Source organism: Xenopus laevis, chromosome 2S (assembly GCF_017654675.1).
Source record: "Xenopus laevis strain J_2021 chromosome 2S, Xenopus_laevis_v10.1, whole genome shotgun sequence".
In the NCBI taxonomy this organism is placed as follows: Eukaryota; Metazoa; Chordata; class Amphibia; order Anura; family Pipidae; genus Xenopus; species Xenopus laevis.
In genome coordinates, this window is record NC_054374.1 from 89,112,572 (window position 1) to 89,133,617 (window position 21,046).

At 38.2% G+C, this 21,046-nt stretch overlaps 1 protein-coding gene across 1 annotated transcript; it reads right to left on the minus strand.

Annotated features, from left to right (window-relative positions):
- Positions 1 to 17,599: 17,599 nt before the first annotated feature.
- Positions 17,600 to 19,358, minus strand: LOC121400353 (C-C motif chemokine 4 homolog). Its single transcript, XM_041583267.1, has 3 exons — positions 19,150 to 19,358; positions 18,505 to 18,619; positions 17,600 to 17,992 (listed from the first exon to the last, which is right to left on the minus strand). The coding sequence occupies exons 1-3, from the start codon at positions 19,226 to 19,228 to the stop codon at positions 17,890 to 17,892; spliced, it is 297 nt and encodes a 98-aa protein (XP_041439201.1). The 5' UTR covers positions 19,229 to 19,358; the 3' UTR covers positions 17,600 to 17,889.
- Between the last annotated feature and the right edge of the window lie 1,688 nt (positions 19,359 to 21,046).

Genomic DNA, 21,046 nt, shown 5'->3' on the forward strand with positions numbered 1-21,046 from the left:
TTAGCAGCAGGAGGGCCCACTGACACCTGGGCCCACCGGGAGTTTTCCTGGTATCCTGGTGGGCCAGTCCGACACTGCATTGGAAGATCTTCCATTCATCTTAGAGCCTAGATTCCTGAACTTATTCTTTAAGGTCTTCCATCAACCATTAATTTTGTTGTTAGTACCAATATGTACAAAGACAGCTGGGTCATGCACAGCCCCACCCAATAATTTGTCTACCCGATCAACCACATGCTGAACCATGGCACCAAGAAGACCCTATCCAGTTTTCTAATAAATGAATCCCCTACAACGGCAAACTGTTTAGGCCTGGCTCTGCTCTCCTCCCCACCACTACTAGAAAAACTGTCCTTTTTGCCCACACTAGATTTTCTAACTGTCACACATCTAACGGCCTCATCATCCTGCTGCTGTTCTTCCCCCCCCCCCAACTATCTGACCGCGCTAGGTCCTGCTCAGTGAGCAAGATAATACATTCAAGATTGTCAATCGAACACAGTGTTACAGTTTGCTGCTCTAGTGCTCTGGCACGAACCTCTAAAGTGGCAATTTGCTCACAACTGCCGCAGAGGTAAGCAGTTTGGATCTCCTGTTCCAAATCTGCATATATATGGCAAACTGTACAATGGGTCAGACCTTCAATCTTGCTAACACTCATTATCCTAGTTACAGATCAAAACAGGAATAAAAAAAATTAGGTCTGAGAACAAACGTTTGATCTAGACTGAACCTCATTTAGTTGGAAACTCTTGTGTTTACAACTCCACTTACAGAGGCCCCACTACTCCTGTGTTTGTAACTTCACTTACAGAGCAACTACTTAAAGAGCAAACACTTAGGGTAAGGCCACACGAGGAGATTCAGAGAGATTTTGTCGCCTCATCTTTTGAGTGACTATCTCCCTGAACTGCCTCAGCGTTTTTCCCCATAGGCTACAATGAAAAGTCGCCTGCGCTAATGCACACACGGCGATGCGTTTTCTATAGTCGCCTGAAATTGCCTCACTGAGGCAACTTTGGGCAACTATTGAAAACGCATCGCTGCGTGTGCATTAGCACAGGCGACTTTTCATTGTAGCCTATGGGCAAAAACGCTGAGGCAGTTTGGGGAGATAGTCGCTCAAAAGACGAGGTGATTAGTCGCCAGGCGACAAAATCTCTCCGAATCTCCTCATGTGGAGTAGCCCTTAAGAGCAGCTAAACACTAGAGCAAGCGCCACTGGAGTCCCAGGAGTTCTATTTATACAGTCTGTTCAGTTGCAACTAATCAAACCCCACCCACCTCAAACTGAGGGAAAACTAACTGCAAAGTAAAGCAGTTTGTGGCAAACTAGCTGTAAGCACAATAGCACACCAAACTTTGCTATTTAGCAACCTATAAAAAAAATTAAAACACAGTACTTCAATTTACAACCCTTACTTTGAAATAATAGTTAATAAATAGTTATCCTTTTTAGTTGATTTATTTGTTTCAGTGGCTTTCTCCAGTCAGCAGCCAGTTAGTAAGCAAGACATGTTTTCCTTGTAAATACAAAAGGGAACTGATACTCCCCGTGAACCAAATACCATAGAGCAAACATGAGCTATCCTCAATTCCTTCCGAAAAACAATAACGAAACTTGTGAAAGCTTTAGCATTTAGGTGGAATGCTTCATAATTAAGTAACTGTAGAAATCTGGGTTTTCCAGTTGTTTCAGAGGAAATAAGCATCAATACGCATATGGTTCTTATGAAAACTCATCTATTTTTAGGGGGTTATTTATCAAGGTCCGAATTTATCTCAATATCGGCTGCTACAAACTCTGATCAAAGCCACTCAGGTTTTTAAAGCTTTTTTATTATTACATTTTCCCGAAAATTACCTCTGCGGGAAAAGCTCAGATTTTCATGATTTTTTCGTGAATTTTCACCTGAAGGCTCCGAAAACATTGTGAAATTGCCAAACCCCCCGACACAACCAAAAATCAATGGGACTGTTCCCATTGACTTTTATGCATCCTCGACAGGTTTGAGATGCCGTGTTTTAACCGTTTTTAAGCCTATTTTAACATAAAAAATCACGGATTTTCCTAGGGAATTTCGGGTATTTGGAGCTTAGTAAATAATCCCCTTAATGTTTACCCACAATAAGAGAAAATTTAAATTCATACTTACCGAAATTTTCTTTTCCTGGTTACTATGGGCAGCCTTTACACCAAGGGTTATTCCCCACCTCTCAGGTCGATAGGACAGGTTAACATCAAAACTCCTCCCCAAAAAAGAATAGCAACACCTATTAACCTTATATACACCCCTACTTGCTCCTTACTCTTGTCTTTTTGTCCGAGCTCAACATTAGGGAGGGTTTAGTGTAAAGGCTGCCCATAGTAACCAGGAAAAGAAAATTTCGGTAAGTATGAATTTAAATTTTCTCTTTTCCCCTGGTCACTATGGCAGCCTTCACACCAAGGGTGATATACATGAGCAATATTTTAGGGAGGGAAAATCAAAAAACTCTTTATCTTGCTGAACGAAAAAACTTTATTCACACACTGATTCCAAAATTTTTAACGCAACATTAGCTTCTTGAGTGGATCGCACATCTAAATGATAGTGCTTCAAAAATGTATTTGCAGAGCTCCATGATGCTGCCTTGCATACTTCTCCCATTGAAGCTTCTGCCTGAAAAGCCCATGAAGCACTGATTGCCCTTGTGGAGTGTGCCTTTACACCTCTTGGAAACCGAACCCCGACTTCCTGATAGGCCATCTTGATGCAGTTTACTATCCACCTACTTATCGTAGTTGTGGACGCTGCTTTTCCTTTTTTATTCCCGGCTGGAATAATTAATAACCTTTTCTCTTTTCTCCACATCCTTGTTCTCTTAAGATATATCGACAAACATCTTACTACGTCCAGAGTATGCCATTCTGTTTCCCTTTCAGATATTGGCTCTGGATAGAACGCTGGTAGGATGACCTCTTTGTTTAAATGATGCTCTCTTACCACTTTTGGTAAGAACTCTGGCACTGTTCTCATCACCACCTTATCTGCTTGCAGGACTGTATATGGTTCTTCTGATGAAAGCGCCTGCAAGTCACTTACTCTTCTAGCTGAAGTGACTGCAATTAAAAAGGTTGTCTTCAGAGTTAACAACATCTCTGCCACTGTGTCTAGTGGTTCGAATGGTTCCTTTGTTAATGCTTTCAAGACTAGAGGCAAACTCCATGTTGCTGAAAGCTTTTTGACTGGCGGTCTCAGATGTAGTACTCCTGTTAAGAACTTTACTATCTTTTGGTCTCTTGCCCACTGCTTTTCTGTTAACACAGAAATTGCTGATGTCTGTAATTTTAGAGTCCTCACACTCAGGTTTTATCAAATCCTGCTTGGAGAAAGTCCAATACATGGGACACTGTTACTTGCTCAGGAGTGACTCCCTTCTTAAGCAACCACGGCAAAAATACCTTCCATACTCTTTGATAAGTTTTATTAGTTGAAGGTTTTCTTGCGGCCAACATTGTTTTAATTACTGCCTCTGAGAATCCTTCTTTTATTAGCCTACTCCTTTCAATCTCCAAGCCTTCAGAGATAATCCCTGCGGACCTGGATGTATCATTGGACCCTGAAGAAGTAGGTCTGTCCTCATTGGAAGCGTCCATGGATTGTCTATCAACATTGATCTCAGCAATGGATACCAGATTCTCCTGGGCCAATCTGGAAGGATTGCTATCACATTGGCCCTCTCCCTCTTTATCTTCCTGAGTACCCTCGGGATTAATGGATATGGAGGAAAGATGTATAACAGACCCTGACTCCAATCTTGCACCAGAGCATCCGTCGCTAGTGCTTGATAACAATGCGTCCTCGCATAGAATTGCTTTACCTTTCGATTTTTTTCTGTTGCCATTAGGTCCACAACTGGTTGCCCCCATCTCTGTACAATCTTCAGGAATATTTCCTGACTCAGCTCCCACTCGTGTTTGTTGATTGTCGTCCGACTCAAAAAGTCTGCTACCTGATTGAGTTTTCCTGGGATATGTAACGCTGACAGATCTTGAAGGTATTTTTCTCCCCATCTCATAATGGGTTTTAGTTCCTCCAACAAATTCTTGCTGCGAGTACCCCCTTGTTTCTTGATGTACATCACTGCTGCTAGATTGTCCATCTTCACCATCAAAGAAGTTCCGTACAATTGCTGATTTAGAGTTTGGATTGCCTTCCAGACCGCTCTTAGTTCCAAAATGTTGGATGATAGGTGCTTTTCTTCTGCACTCCATCTCCCTTGAATATAAATCTGATTTAGGTGTGCTCCCCAGCCCCACGGGCTTGAGTCCACCGTCCACTGCACCTCTACTAGGGACTTTCCCCTGGTCAGATTTTCTTGTGATAGCCACCATCTCATTTCCTCTTGAACCTGATCCGTAATCAGAAATTTTTGACTCCATGACTGATCTGATCGTCTCCACTGTCGAATGAAACTTTGTTGCAGAGGTCTTATATGCCATCTCGCCCATCTTACCATTGGAATTGTTGAATTCAACAATCCCAAGACACTTGCTATTTTCCTTGCTGGCCAAGTGGACTTTTGAAGAAACTGTGCCATGACTATCCTTATCTTGATCTTTTTGTCCTCTGGTAATGTCACTAAGGCTTGTTCTGTCAAGAACCTTGCCCCTAGATATACCAGATCCTGTGTGGGCCGACATTGACTTTTTCCCATATTCAGCCTCCATCCATGACTCTGAAGTATATCTATCACTACATCTCGATGAATCTCTAGTATTCTTGAATCTTCCGCCTTTAGCAAAATGTCGTCTAAATAGTGGTATATTAAAATACCCCTTTTCCTGATTTCTGCTATCAGAGCTTGCAAGACCTTTGTGAATACTCGCGGAGACGTCGCTAATCCGAACGGCAGGCATGTGAACTGGAAATGCTTGTCTGCCCCTATCGCAAATCGAAGAAATCTCTGATGACTCTTTGCGATCGGTATGTGCAAATATGCATCTTTTAGATCCAGTGACAACATCCAATCTGTTGGTTGTATCTGCGCAATAATTGTCTGAATTGACTCCATCCTGAATTTTTTTACCTTCAGATAAACATTTATGGGCCTTAAATCCAAGACTGGCCGGTAGTCCCCCGTCTTCTTTTCCAACAGGAACATTGAAGAGTAAAAACCCGTCTTTCTCTCTTCCTGAGGTACTGGAACAATGGCCCCATTCATCAACAGTTGTTGTACATAACTTAACATAATCTCTCTCTTTTTCTTGTCTACTGGAACATTCGATATCGTAAAATAACTGTTTCTTGGTGTTCTGTCGAACTCCAGGTAGTATCCTTTTCTTATTATCTGTAATACCCACTGATCCTTTGTAGACTTTGTCCAAACCTCCACAAAACGTTCTAATCTTCTGGGTATCAACGAAGTTTGGACTGCCGAATCCTCAATACATCTTTCTATCTTGCCCTGCAAGTCTTGTTCCTCTTCCTCTCTGTTGTCTAAAAAGAGAACTCTGACCTCCCCTCCACTGACTGGATGTGGAGTTTCTCGTTGTCGTTCTGTTAAACCTCTGATCTCTAGGGAATTTTCTTTCCTGAAAAAACTGTTTGTTCTTATTCCCTTCTCCTCTCATTGATACCCTCTCTTGTGGAAGAAACACACTCTTCCCTCCTGTAACTTTCTTGATTATTTCTTCCAATTTCTCTCCGAACAGCATTGTACCTTCAAATGGTAAATTGCAAAGGCTTATCTTTGACGCTTTATCCGCTGTCCATGATCTCAACCACAACGCTCTTCGTGCTGCTACAGATAACGCCATTGCTCTGGATGATGCCTTGACCAAATCGACTGACGCTTCCGCGATGAAATCCGTCGCAAGCTTTACTTCCTCCAAGGAATCCACAATATATGCTCTATTTACTCCACCTTTTAGAGCTCTTTCTATATTCTGAATCCAACATTGCAATGCTCTCGAAACCGATGTTAATGCTAGTGCTGGTTTCGTAGTCGCTCCCAACGCCACATGCGATTTTCTTAACGATGTTTCAATTTTCTTATCCATTGGATTCTGAAAAGATGCCACATCTTCCACTGGTAACGCTGTTCTCCTTGACAAACGAGCTACTGCAGCATCTACTTTAGGGGGTTTGTTTAGCACCTGCTCCTCCTCTAGAGAAAAAGGATATTTTTTAAATATCTTAGTTGGAATTGGATATCTTCCCTCTGTCTTTTCCCACTCCTTTGATATAATCTCTTTTATCACTTTATGTACTGGAAAAGTTGCTTTTTCCTTTTTTAAAGACTTAAAAGGATTAAATGAAGATGTGTGCGCCTCCTGTGGTTCAGGCAACTCCAACTGTGTTCTTACTGCCTTTATTAATGGTTCTACTAGTGAGAGATCAAATGAAGATTTAACCTCTTCCTCTTCAGACCCTTCTTCTGATGAATCGTCTGACATCAGCTCTCTTACGTGTTGTCTTTCACTTCTATGTAAAGGTCTCTCTACTTCTGTTTCTAGATCAGCTCTGGATCTTTTTCTGGCTTCTTGCACTCCTTCTGAAACAGCTTCTTTTATCCATCTTAAGATGTCTGCTGTATCTGCTGCTGCATCCCCAGCCAGCCTTCTTGAGCAACGATCACAAAATTTTGAGTGTTTTTGTGCTGTATTCTGGCATGCTACACAGACCTTGTTCTTCTCCTTGCTACTCCTCTTCCTGGGCATAGGCACACTAACAAGTAAAGAACCAAAAATATCATTACAAAGCTGCACTCTTTTTCCCTCTTTTTTAAAACACAAACCTACCTGTTTACATGGCTCACCTCCTAATACTCTGGGCAGCATTTTCTGGGCTACTAGGCACCTGTGGCTCCATCATTGAGCAATCTAATAAACACCGAAAAGAAACAATCATGAGAGCCTTTTAAATAAAAAACGCTCCCTAAAACAAAAGCCTATTCTCTTACCCTTTCAGTCACCAAACGCTCCACTCTCCTTGCGTGCAGCACAAGACGCGCCTGTCTTTCCAGCGCATAGAAGTTTGATACACGCTGGACTGACCTCATCAGTAAGCGCCTGAAGTATGGGCACGTCCTGTGCTAGCGCCCACAAAGAAAATGGCGCCGTCCGCCTCTTCCCTATCCTATGTGCACAGAAAGAGAGAGAGAGTTCCCTGGTGCCGCCCACAACCTGGTGTAACACGCAGGTATGTTATTTTCCCTGCCTGGACGCAGAGCCATATAGCATATATGCCCCGGGCTGCCTAGTAACGGGGTCATGGTTAGCCTGTTCCTCTGTGAGGCAACACTTTTTGCATAACCCTTCCAGGGAGAGAGGCGCAAAAACTCCCTAGGTTAATGGACCCCATATTGGGTTCCTGGTGAGCCATAAAATAAAATATTCTCTAGAGCCTTCCAAGCCCTAAAAAAAATTTTTCGTCCTATCTCCAGCGAGGACAGGAAAAAAGACAAGAGTAAGGAGCAAGTAGGGGTGTATATAAGGTTAATAGGTGTTGCTATTCTTTTTTGGGGAGGAGTTTTGATGTTAACCTGTCCTATCGACCTGAGAGGTGGGGAATAACCCTTGGTGTGAAGGCTGCCATAGTGACCAGGGGAAAAGTATTTCTGTATAATTAGATTTTTTTCACAAATGTAAATTTAATTTGTCTTATTTAAAAATTTACCCTGCAACACCCTGATATAGACAATGCAACTCCCCCTGATAAACCACCAAAAAAGTGCACTCATATACATTGTCCTAAAGTTTGCAAACATCAGCTATGCTAACTAAGTTCAAATTCAATTGTTTGCAGACTCACTTATATCATATAACCATACATTGCCTGTGGTAAGTCAAGCAGAGTATCTACTTTATTTTTGTATAAACAAAGTAAATATTTTACAGACCAATGGATTGCAGCTTTTATTTACTATATCTGAGTCCCTTTGGGTCAAAAGTTTATATACACTAGTTTGCTAGTATTTAGTGGTATTGCCATTTAATTGTCTAACATGAATCAAATGCTTAAGCTAGCCACAAGTATCTCAAATACAGTATGTTGCTGGAATTGTGCCCATTCCTAACAGAGCTGGTGTAGGATATTCAGGATTTTTGGTTTCCTTGTTCTGACACACGTTTTCAGTTCAATCAACACATTTTTAATGGGATTCAGTTCTGGGCTTTATGATGGCCACTCCACTACTTTCCAATACTTTTTTTTGTATTTAGGCCATTTTGTTAAAACTTTGTAGGTACGTTTTAGATCATTGTCATGTTGGAAGACAAAGTTCTCGATGTTTAGCTTTTTATACCATGCTATGAGCAACAGACGTTTTCCTTGCATGACAATCTTTTCAGCCATGGCAATGGAGGACTCTCTTATAGGGGATATAAACCCAGCTGTAACATCACCCCACAGTGCCCCCTAGTTTTCTATAGAAGCTGCCAAAAAACATAATTATAGACGCAAAAAAATTTACTAATGAGAATTCTACTGATCAAAAACTTTTATTATAAATGCAAAAGAACTGACAAATCAAAAAGTTGAATCTCAGCACCATATCAGACATCTTGTTGTTATCTTACATACAGAGATAATTGTGTCATTGTTTTTTCTTCATTATATTACTGGAATCAAATGGGATAAAGGACAGCCTTGTTCAGTGCATTTGCAGCAGTTGCTGGCTGTGGAGATTTGGGGAAATGTTTTTTGACGTTTCATTGTTCAATGTTGCTTTAAGAATACAACCCTATTGTTACTGGACTACAGCTCCCAGCATGCCTTATCCTTCATTATATGTTACAATTACTCTGGGATATATAGTCCAGCAACAACTTAGTAAAGTTTGGTTAAGCAGTGCAGTGCAGCAGGGTTTACAACCCCTTTAATGGTGCATATTTATATGTTGGCACCTAATGCCTCATCCACTTTTTGTTATCTGTTACCCAGAACAAGCTCATCTATAGAGAGTTCCTTATTTTTAATTCTGGTGGCAACAAACCTTGTGGCTGAAGTGAACTAGTGGGTCATTTAGATACAACTGGTATAAGGCCAAGTCTCACACCACTCAAGTTCTTATCAGCTGGAAAGTACAGACTTTCTGTTCAGCTGCTGCAGCTTTCAGTAGGATAAACTGTGACAAATTGTATTCACTTCCAGTCTCTGAGCCTTAGTTTATAATGGGAGAAGAGTGAATAAAAGTGTGTTTACAGACAGTACCACAACTTCTAAAATGTGTTTCTGGCTCTACTATTACAAATTATAGTTTCCAAAAAATGTTGAATCCAATAGATTTTATTGTTTTATTTTACTTGTGTTTGCTCTTTATCCCTGAAGGCAATGTGGATGTGTATAAACAGGTAATGTTTACAGGCAATTGTAACCCTTTATCAGTTCAGCACTGATTTTCCTAATGGGTGAACCTATGATGTGGGCGTCTGTACTTCCCCGTCCTCCACTAACCACAAGTCTGGACACTTCCTCCATAGAAAGGAAAAAAGGAAAGTTCATAACTAAACATAGAAATATGATATGATGCTATATGATGATATGATTCATATCCTCACTCGTACAGCAGAATTATTTTTGTAAATTTCCCTTTACACTCAACCCACAGATCACTTCAAAATACTATATAAGCAAAGCTGTTAGACTGCTTCAATATGCTTTACCTAGCAGCTAATAAAGAAAGGGACAACATACTTATAGACCATGAAAGCCACATGCTTTGCTCTGCTGGTTATCCTGCTACTACTAGGAATTTCCTGTGATGCCTTGTCTCCATGTAAGTACTCTATCGCTGTGTTTGCATGCTATGGTATTATGGTGCAATGGTATCTGGGTTTAGATAACAAAACTGGGAAAGCAACAGTTTGCATGGTAGTTAGGTTAGCAGATCACATGGAAATAGGAATATGTCTAGAAAATATTTGTTAGAAAGTCTATTATTACAGAAAAAATTAAACATTATAAAAAAACGTATTTGCTTAAAGACGCCTCTATGGGAGATGCCTTCCCCATAATTTAGAGATTTCTGGATATTGATTTTCCAAATAAGGGATCCCCATACCTGTAATGCACTAATAACACTGACTTTAATCCCAGCAAGGGTTATAATACCGCAAACTTAATAATACATTACACATATATTAAAATCATATTTATTGTTAATGCATTTTTTGCATATGTGCACTTTATTGGATGTGGGTGTTTACAGTGAAGTCTAGGTGTTAGGAACTATGTTTAATGTATCCAGCAATTACTGCATGCAGTTAAGTGTACACAGAGATTTATATTGTGAGCCAGGAAACCTGAGGATATGATTTATTGATCAATTGAGACCAAAAAATGAAACCTTGGCATCACCCAGATTACTATTTGGTCTAACCATGGGCTATTGCACTACAGGTCCCAGTATGCTTTAATCATTGTCCTTTGCACTATGTTGCTTTATTAAAGTTGTAGAGTGGTGCAAGACTCCTACAGAATGTTTATGTCGGGTGGGTTTATGCCCACCCGGTATTAAAGTTCTCAAATAACACAACCACTATGGTTAATATCACTAGTACATTGGTTACCTACCTGTATGTTTTTGCGGAAAAGCAGACACAGGGAGCTCACATAAACTCCTTGCCCTGGATTGAATCAAGTACTAACCATGCTGCATCTTTAAACCTTTAAACGTTACTTTCCGCTTTGTCTTCCACTTCCCCTTTTTTCTTTCTACTTCCTCCTTTTCTTCATTGTGGGAGATAAGCAGCCTTTTCTAAATAAATGCGACAAGCCATAGCATTTCAAGGCACAGGACTGGAGAGGAAGTACGTACCAGGTTTAATTTGTATTAGCTCAGGCTAAATTGTGATGCAAATCTATATAAATGGGCAAGAAAACAACACCTATTGCAAATATTTTGTCGTACAGTCATAATGCACTTAAAACTCATGTAGAAGATGTACAGTAGCACCCTCTTGTGACTGAATGTTACACTGTAATAGCCATGGTGTTCTGCAGAAGCACATATACCTGCCCCACTTCCATCTCCTACTGTATATTGATCATAGTAGGATAATTACAAGGTCCCTAGTGGATCTCATCTATTTTGGCATGACATGCAAGCAGAATAATGAAATAAATGGCTCATGATCTACATTTAGAATTTGAATGAAAATATCTGTAAATGTTGATCCTTCTGCATTTGTAGACAATTTAACAATGTATTTTCTTTGTTTCCTCTTTTTAGTTAGACGTTATAAGGAAACCGGTTGCTGTAGTCAATTATTTCATGCAAAAAGGATTAAACTGCAAAATATTAACAGCTACAGGAAAACTCGCAGCTCCTGCAATCAGCAAGCCTATATGTAAGTGCTGTATTGCTGTGATTTGTTGCATAATACTAGTATTTAACTTGAGCATCAAGGAAATGTTCATCAATTTAACAATTATACATATGAATGGTAACTTATATAACCTTTTCGTATGTGCTTTTTATTTCTCTTAATCCCAATCAAGATATTTGTAATTGCAATTCAAAGCAGAATTTCTTTGCCCCTTTCTGCACTGCAGGTTCTAACTTTGACACAATGTAGGAGAACTCACTTCTCCTCCAGAGTTCCAATTCCCTTTAGATCAGTGCAATGCATAGAAACATAAAGAGAGTCAAAAAATGAACAATTAACAATTACGTAAATTGCCTATATATTGAACATTTTTGAATTTATTTTGAAAAGTTGCATAGAAATACATTCTTTTTTTATTATTTTTTTTATTCTTATTCTTATTATTTATTCTTATTATTATGGCTAATCATGTTTGAAGGAGGTACCACTCAGAATGTCATATCCACTGGCATAACAACATGGCCAAAACACCCACAGTTATATAGGGCCAGATAGGGCACATCAGAGGTAAGACCCCTTGATCTTTGTGGGGGTCCAGGGAACTTTGAGTTATGTCACAATACAGGTCCTTTGTTGTAACAAAGTGAAAAAGCTCAACAACATACTACATTTTAGGGGGCACATTTACTAAGGGTCGAAGTGAATTCAAAGTGAAATTTCGAATTCAAAAACTTTGAATTTCGAAGTAATTTTTGGGTACTTCGACCATTGAATAGGCCAAATTCGACTTCGATTCGAATTGGAAAACTTAGAATATTCGACCTTTCTAAAATCGAAATACTGTCTCTTTAAAAAACTTGGACTTCGACACTTCACCACCTTAAACTTGCCGAATTGCTATGTTAGCCTATTGGGACCTCCTAGAACTTATAGCCAACATTTGGCTAAGTTTTTAGAAGTCAAAGGTTTTTTTATGAAAATCGTTCGTTCGATCGATGAAATTGTTCGAATCGTTTGTTTCGAACGATTTCTACGATCGATCAAACGATTTTAATTCGATCGATAACTGTTAAATTTAATCAAAAAAACTTTGACTATCAAATTTTTTCAAATTGATTGTCGAATTTCAAAGTTTTAGCACTTCGAAATTCGACCCTTAGTTAATGTGCCCCTTAGAGAAATACAATTATAAATGTAAGCTCTTTTATATGAGAAGATACATGTAATTTTTTTGTGCAATCCTTATGTATTTGTAAGAAAATGTAAATGATTCCTTGCTGTTTTGCAGTGTGGATATTAAAGGAATAGGTGATCGCTGTTACAAGATTCAAGAATCACTCACAAAAATTATGCAAAAATTTGATGAACAACAGAAAAATGGAACAAATTAGAAGAATGCAAGCTCTATGGCTCCTGAATCCAAAAATCTCACTCAATAAGCTATTGAACCTGGAAGCTTCCCTCTGCTGTGATTATCCTGAAAATGTTACATTTACTTTTCTACTGTTTCATAATGTTCCACATTCAACACTTTAAAGTGTTATTACTAAGGCTCTTTCGCCTGTAAAAAAAAACAGGTATAAAGTGCATATAATTTGCAACTAATAGTGCAACCTGCAGAACAACATATTAGTGCAGAGATGGGCATCCCTTGAGTTCCTCTACCCTGTATGCCATTTAGGATTTGCAAGGCAGGAGCATAGAGGGGTGCAAGAAAGCCCTGTGCCTAAATCCTATTACATTAAATACAGGGTTCCCCTGCAACACAGCAATGCACTCTGTGCAGCAGCACTAAGCATCAGCAGAGGTGCAAGTGTATGGATTCTAAAGGGTGCAACTATGCCCACCTTACATCTCCAACACTTGCACCCCTGACTATGAAAGGATCCCTACAATCTCATATTTAAGCAAGAGATATGTTGTGTGTAACTTTCCTTCAGTTGCTGTTCCTACAGCGTGGCTGCTTATAATACTACTAATCCTGTATAATGCTGACTTGCAGAACATCAGGCTTTAGTACATAAATGTGAATATGAGAAACAGTTTTGCATAACCTTGCTGATACTTTTAATAATTCACAGCAGATATGATTGTTAGAATTTCATTTTTATGGCAGATACATGTTTATGAATAATGTGTTGCACACAATGCTTTTTGCACAAGAGCAGTACTTTTTGCACAAGAGCAGGGACACTAGGACATTTTTTTCTTATTTTTAGAAATATAGTAAGCTTTGAATAGAATACTGCATTTATTCTGTTTAATGTTGGTGCCACTTTGTGTAGAATGGTTTTTCAGTATTATCAGTAGTTGACTTGTTTGCTCTGTAATGGTACAAAACTGTTGTTTCACACTTTTCCTGTTAAAATTACGATATGCTTTATTGTTTTTAAATATTGGAACTCATGGTTAAGGATGTATCTTGATGTACAACACTGACCTATGGACAGGGAAAAGTGCAGTCACTCACTTACATGTCTGCTTTTGTTGTCAGTAATGGCCATTTGTGTAATTACCTCCCCTGCATTGGAGATAAGACAGAATTACAGAATTACATGGTGAATAGCCGAAGAATGCCATCTGGGAGGATTTTAAATGAAATAAAGTGCAGATGGAGTGCAGGGTATTACAGACAATCTACACACGTCTGGGAGGTGACAGTGTAATAATGGTTTAATTTAGGATCTCATTTCATTGTGAACTAGGAAGCAGCATTACATAGTTGCATCTGTTGGTGTTGGCACTGGAACACTGTGCAACAGGGAAGTGAGCAGCACTCTGTCCTTAATCTGCAAAGCTATCATATTCATGTTTTTACAGCTCCTGTAGGAAATATCAGTTAACCTTAAAGCGTACAGTAAATGGCATATCTATCAGCGAAATTCACTATTCTGGATTTGGAAAGGAAAGAATGAAAAATAAATTCTTGTTTGTAGCCATTTTAGTTTATTAGATTCCATGTTGCTAAATGTCCTGTATTTCATAATAAAACAAAATTTTGTAGCAAGAACATTTGTCGTCATTGTTTATTTTCAGCCTTATTCAAAGGTTAGTGCTCCACTCAGCACAATATCTATCAAAAAGACAGGTTAAACATCAGATACAACTGAGAAGAAACCATACTCTTCACTCTCTTGCACCACTTGGTCATTCAGTTTCCATTCTGTAATATGATATACAGTTTTCTGGCACTAAGGCAGACGTCCCCTTCTACATACACAGGGATGTAAACCCAAAACGAATAATGAAGAAATGTAATTCTAAGCAACTTTCTAAAATACATTCAAGAAAAATGTTCAGTGGTTATAAAGATGTTTGTAAGCGTAATTGCAGATTGTCAGCTGTATTTTGTCCCTTTTTGGACTGCCGGTTCTATCTCTTGGGCAATGTTGTCTTGCATGCCTCTTTGTAGGTTTCTGTTACATTGTTTCAAAAGTCAGGCTCACCATGGCAGAACATAGAGAGTGACAGAGAGATAATGGATTTTAAAAGCATTAATAGTTTCAAATAACTTTAATTCCATTCAAAAACTGTAATTAATGTTGGAATGGAATGTTGTTTAGAATTACAATTTCTTTCATTAGTAAAAAAAAAGATTTGGGCTTATCAGCCTACATTTTTGATAATAATCTCCTACATGTGGTTTACTCAGTGGCCATCTCACTGGAGCTCTCAGGAAGTTTTGCTGTGCTTAGGCTTGCCACCCTGTCTGTATTTGACCTGCCTTGCTGCTAAATCGCCAGCTAGGGCTGGCAGTAGACATTTACTGGCAATGTACTTGCTGGTAAAATTGTAATAACCTATAAATCCCCCCCCCCCTTTCCTACTGATGAAGGCACCAGTGAGCAGGGCACCAAGAGGAGATCTGGGGTGTGGGGCCATGCTGAAGGAAATAAATGTATCCTCTGCCCCAGTGCCCCCTTACAATAGATTCCAGTCAGTTTTCAGAAGAGTTTACTGTAGAGGTACAGGGTCCTTAATTCAGAAACTCTTTCTCCAAAAACACCAAAATATGAGAAGGCCCTCTCTTGTAAAGTCCATTATAAGCAAAAAATTTAAAAAATGATCTGTAATAATAAAACAGTGCCTGGTACTTGATCGCAACTAAGCTGCTTGAATCCATATTGGTGGCAAAACACTCATATTGGGTTTATTTTGTGATTTTTAGCAGACTTAAGGTATGGTGATCCAAATTACAGAAAGATCCCTTTTCCAAAAACATCAGTTCCAGATAGAAAATCCTATACCTGTACTGCGTTATGGAAAAGAGGGATGTGATGTTGGTAGTGATAATATTACAATAACATTACGATTTATACAATGTTATTTGTTTGTTGCTTAGTAAGCAGTATTTGTAGTTTCTTTTAATATTCAGAATTGTATGTTATATTAAGGATATGATGTTGTCAAACTAAGACCCGTAACACATTAAAATAACTACACACATAGGGGCCAATTCATTAACTTCGAGTGAAGGGTTCGAAGTAAAAAAACTTCGACCCCCTAGTTCGCCACCTAAAAGCTACCGAACCCAATGTTAGCCTATGGGGAAGGTCCCCATAGGCTTGGCTAAATTTATTTGGTCGAAGGATAATCCTTCGATTGTTGGATTAAAATCCTTCGAATCGTTAGATTCGAAGGATTTAATCGTTCGATCGAAGGATTATTCCTTCGATCGTTCAATCACAGTTTTTGTGTAAAATCCTTCGACTTCAATATTCGAAGTCGAAGGATTATAATTCCAAGTCGAATATCGAGGGTTAATTAACCCTCGATATTCGACCCTTGATGCATCGGCCCCTAACAGCCCACAACATCTTAACTATTAAGCTCATTAACTCTTGTATTTGTTATTGATTGTTTTTTTATGTTTTCTTGTATGTTTCATGTTTACACCCACACTGTAAAATTAGAACAACATGGCAATAATAAAAAATATGAATTGTAGTTTAATGAGCTCATAGCCGGAATATGTAATCAATATTTCTGTTCCCTGATTTTATATATTGTCCACAAGAGGGCGCTTTAACATATACAAATGACAATGTTTGTATCGCTAACAGTCAAGTAGTTTGTTTCCATAAAGTTTTCAATGATGTTTAGGAACTTAAATACTCATCATATATGTAGATAAAAGCCTTAAAATTATGTTTCTTGGTCCATCACATTTCAGCTGACCGAAAGGGGCCACAACCCATCTCCCACAGTTTCCAGTCACATAAAAAAGGTTTCATGTACTTGGATATGAATGAAAAAGAATCATATCGCTCTAAAAGGATAATTTATTCATTCTTTTTTTAATTATTTTTTCCACTGCAGATCTATTGGGGAAATAAATACCATTTTTCTTAAAAAAAAAAGTTGACAATAAAGGAAGTAAAAACTGCAAAAAAAATAATTTTTAGGATGATTTTTTTTTCAAAAAAAATCGTCCTTTTATCTAACTTTTGTCCTTTATAGTTGCCACAAATACATTTCTTGTATGGGTAATTTATTGGTAAAAATTACACATAGATTAAAATGTATATTGGTAAATGTTTTACAGTGTGTATTTCTGCATCAAAGCATGATTTACTTGTATTCAGGCACATTTTTGTTTAGTTTTGAATATTTACCAAAGAGAAAACGCAATTTTGTTAAGGCCCTTTGCTAAATTTTATTTTTAGATACCAACCATGTGTTTCCTAGGTATTTCTATAACTTTAACTGCAGAATTTCAGTGCCACAACTGGCACAGCTGGCTCTGATGAATTTGGGATTATGACAAGAAAATAAAGGTGCAGGAAATGTTATCCAGAATGCTCGATATTCGACCATTGAAGTAAAATCCTTCGACTTCGAATATCGAAGTCGAAGGATTCACCGCATTTACTTCAGTCGAACGATTAAATCCTTTGAATCTAACGATTCGAAGGACTTTTACCCATCGATCGAACGATTTTCCTTCAATTACAGAAAGCTTCTGGGGAAGGTCCCCATAGGCTAACATTGGTGCTCGGTAGGTTTTAGGTGGTGAAGTAGGTAGTCGAAGTTTTTTTTAAAGAGACAGTACTTCGACTATCGAATGGTCGAATAGTCGAACGATTTTTCTAATTCGTAGTCGAAGGTCGAAGTAGCCAATTCGATGGTCGAAGTAGCCCAAAAAAAACTTCGAAAATCTGAGTTCTAATCCTTCACTCGAGCTTAGTAAATGTGCCCCTAAGTCTACTAGAAAATTATGTAAACATTTAATAAACCCAATAGGCTGGTTTTGCTTCCCCAAAGCATTAATTATATCTTCTTAAGGATCAAGTACAAGGTACTGTTTTAATATTACAGAGAAAAAGGAAATCATTTTTAAAAATGTGGATTATTTGGAAAATGGAGTCTAAGGGAGACGGTCTATCCATAATTCTGGACAACTGGTTCCCGAATAACGAATCCCATACCGTATCTGTATGGACCCCTTTGCTGCTCATATCATTTTTATAATATAATATGTTATTTTAATGTAACATTTTAGGCGTACAAGGCACAGACAATATGAGTATGTGTTCTATGTACAGAATTCAGAAGCTCCTACACAAGAGAAATTAAAAGAAATTAAACTTTGTAATGTCCAGCTGAATAATGTAATTGGTCACCCATTTGTCCTGTGGTTTGACACATAATTGTTTTCCTTTGTATGTTACAAATCTGTAAAGAAAAATATCAATGTAAGAACACATTATAAAATGATAATTTCATTATACAGGCATGGGATGTGTTATCAGGTATACATGGGATTGGGGTTTTCTGCACAAGGGATTTTTCTGTAATTTTGATCACCATTTATTTGCCTGCTAATAATAATTTAAACAATTAATAAACCCAATAAGATTGTTTTGTCCCATATATAATGCAGATTGGTTAGGATTAAGTACATTTTTGGAATCCAGATTAGATAAAATCAAGTACAATTGTTTTGCTCCCCAATATGGATTCATGCTGTTTAGGTAGGAATAAGTACAAGGTACTCTTATAATAAATTATTTTCTTAAAATGGAAGATTGGCTTATTTTAACTCAGATATTTCCAGAAAAGGAATCCCATACCGGTATATGAGTGGCACAACACTGCAAGCTTATTTAGAAAACAGTTTAAAATATAATTTTCTGTCACATATTTTGGCAGGCTGGCAATAAACTAATGTTTCCTTGTATACTTACATGGCACCAGGTTTTGGACACAAGCTGCTGGTGGGGAAATATCCACGGATCTGCCGAAATTTAATTGGCTTCTGGACGAATTTAAAACAGCAGAAATCTGGGACAAAAGACCCCACTAAAATGAAAACAGAAATTCCTTTGAAAGTGTTACCTCACAATCGTGGAGGCAGAGTGGAAACTTTCTTATAGAGGTAAAGGAATAAGCACTAAAGTGTTTTGGTTTTTTTTACGTTTTCATGTATTCAAATAAAAACACAATACTGTCATTTACTGATAACTATATTTAACAAATTTGTGTGCAAAGAATAGGGAACATCATACAAATATAACTTATTCTACAATGTCTAACACACTATACACACACTGCTTTTATTCACATCTGTTTGTATTTCTGATGTATTTTTGCCACAGAGAAATTAGCTCATCTTAATTCTAAATTAATCCAAATAGGCAGAAATACTGGGGTCAGGAAATCCAAAAATAAAATAGGAATTTTATCTCCACACAGAAATCCAAGGTATTTTGCTCTGAAAAGATATTTTACACGTGAAGTTTGAGCTCGTATATGTGTTTATATAAGGCAAACAGGACAAAAAGAATTTCTAAGATACAATAAAGCTAGCATGTCACAAAATCAGGACTCACCTGGTCCACATTTTCCATAAGAACAGCAGGAAATCAGAAGCAGGAGAAAGAAAACGATCTGTAAAATCTGCATTTTCATGGCTTAAAATGTAGTAAAAGAGAAAATCAATTTCCTTACGATTTGAGGGCATATACTTTTCAACTTCTATTTATCCCCTGCATGAAGAATGGGAAAATCAGGGGAAATCCAGAAGTATGTCATGAGTCACAGAGACCCACAGCAGTGGCAAAAGTGTGATGGTTTCATACTAGTGGGAATGAAGCCACTCATTGTATTATGTGGGAACGACATAATACAATTTAGTGCATTCAGTGAAAGTAAAAAGCTCTTTGGAAAGTTGTGAATTGCTTTTTCTTTAAATATGTCAGTCTCTTCTAACGGGTAACACTGCCTTGATTCATTTTATAAATCTTGTTTTTATTTCGTTTTTGAAAACAGCAAAAATATTCTTTGTAATAGAATGTCAAGATTGAGTTAGGAAAGGAAAAAATGAAAGTAGAGGGAGAGATGGATAAGAAAGGGTGTGTGAGAGGGTGGCAAGTATTATATTTATCTCCCACCAGCAGCTTTCACACAAGTTACCAGTTACAGATTCAAAGGGCTACTGGTGACTGTACTCAGTGTCATACTGGGGAACCTGGGCCCACCAGAGTACCTAACCTCAAACACACACATATACTTATGTAGGCCTACTAGTTTCACTAATATAGATATAGATATATAGAACACCTTTGTGATTTTCAGATTTCAAAATTAAATTACAGATCTGCTTCATCTGTATTTGTGTCAGAAGTTTAATATATATTGAATCAATGAGTAATTAATTTATTAACTAAAAAATAATTAATTCAACAACTAATAATTCATTCACTTCATTGCATTTGATTTATTTAACTATTAATTCATTAATTGTATGCCCTCCCTGCCCCAGTTATATGATGCATACCCCAACTATCTATAAGTGGCTGCATTGCTTTAACTGTATATTTTACTGTACATCCATTTCCAGGTTTCAGTGCTGGAGGTTAAGAGGTAGAGTGAAAAGATAGAGTGCTGCTGCAGAACTTCAAATGGAGCAGAGTTTGAGAAGCATTGATCAGTGCAGTAAGGGAGGTAGTTGGAGCAGCAGGGAAATGTAGGAGGTGGCTGTGTAGGTTTATGTATCAGCAGAGCATGTGGGAAGTGCAGTGAGTATAGATGAAATGGAGAAGTGGCAGCCACAGCCTATTGGATGGATGATTGGCAATGGGGAGAAAATAGAGAGGAGAGGCTATGGGGCAAATTCACTAACCGGCGAAAATTCACCAGCGCTGTCTTTGCGCACATCGCAACACTTCGCCAGGCGTAAATTCGCCTGGACAACGCTAATTCACGAAGATCCGAAATTGCGCACAGGGTAACAAAATTACGCCAGTGAAATTACGCTCAGCAATTCGAAGTTATGCTACCGATAGCTAATTAGCATAAGACGTGCAGTTAAAGTACAATGGCCATATATGCTGCAGCAAATACATTACACTACACAAGCCTTAATAAAATTATATAAAGTTGTTATAATGCCCTACACATGTGCCCACAGTATAGTTTAGGTGCCATATGTTAGCAAATGTAGGGGGGAAGGAGGGTACCCCAAAAAAAAATTTACGATCTTTTTCAGTCTATCACCCTTTAAATAGGAAAAAACGCCAGTGTTTTTTGGGAATTAGAAAAACTTTCAACTATTTTTTGAGGAACTCCTATCTACTCTATTGCACTTCGCCTGGTCTGAGGTGGCGAAGGCAAGTCTGGCGATAGAGGTAACGTTCAGTAATATCAAAAACTTTGTGAATGCCTGGCATTAGAGGGTGGAGTTACGCCAGTCTATCTCCTTGGCGAAATTACACCAGCGAATTTATG

Bases quoted from the DNA above. Each gene is read 5' to 3' on its own strand.
- LOC121400353 (XM_041583267.1), bottom strand. From the start codon at position 19,228: ATGAAAATGCAGATTTTACAGATCGTTTTCTTTCTCCTGCTTCTGATT. The intron at 18,620-19,149 runs GTGAGTCCTGAT...TTTTCATTTTAG, and splicing joins TTATGGAAAATGTGGACCAG to TGGGGTCTTTTGTCCCAGAT. The intron at 17,993-18,504 runs GTAAGTATACAA...TTTTCTTTACAG, and splicing joins TGTCCAAAACCTGGTGCCAT to ATTTGTAACATACAAAGGAA.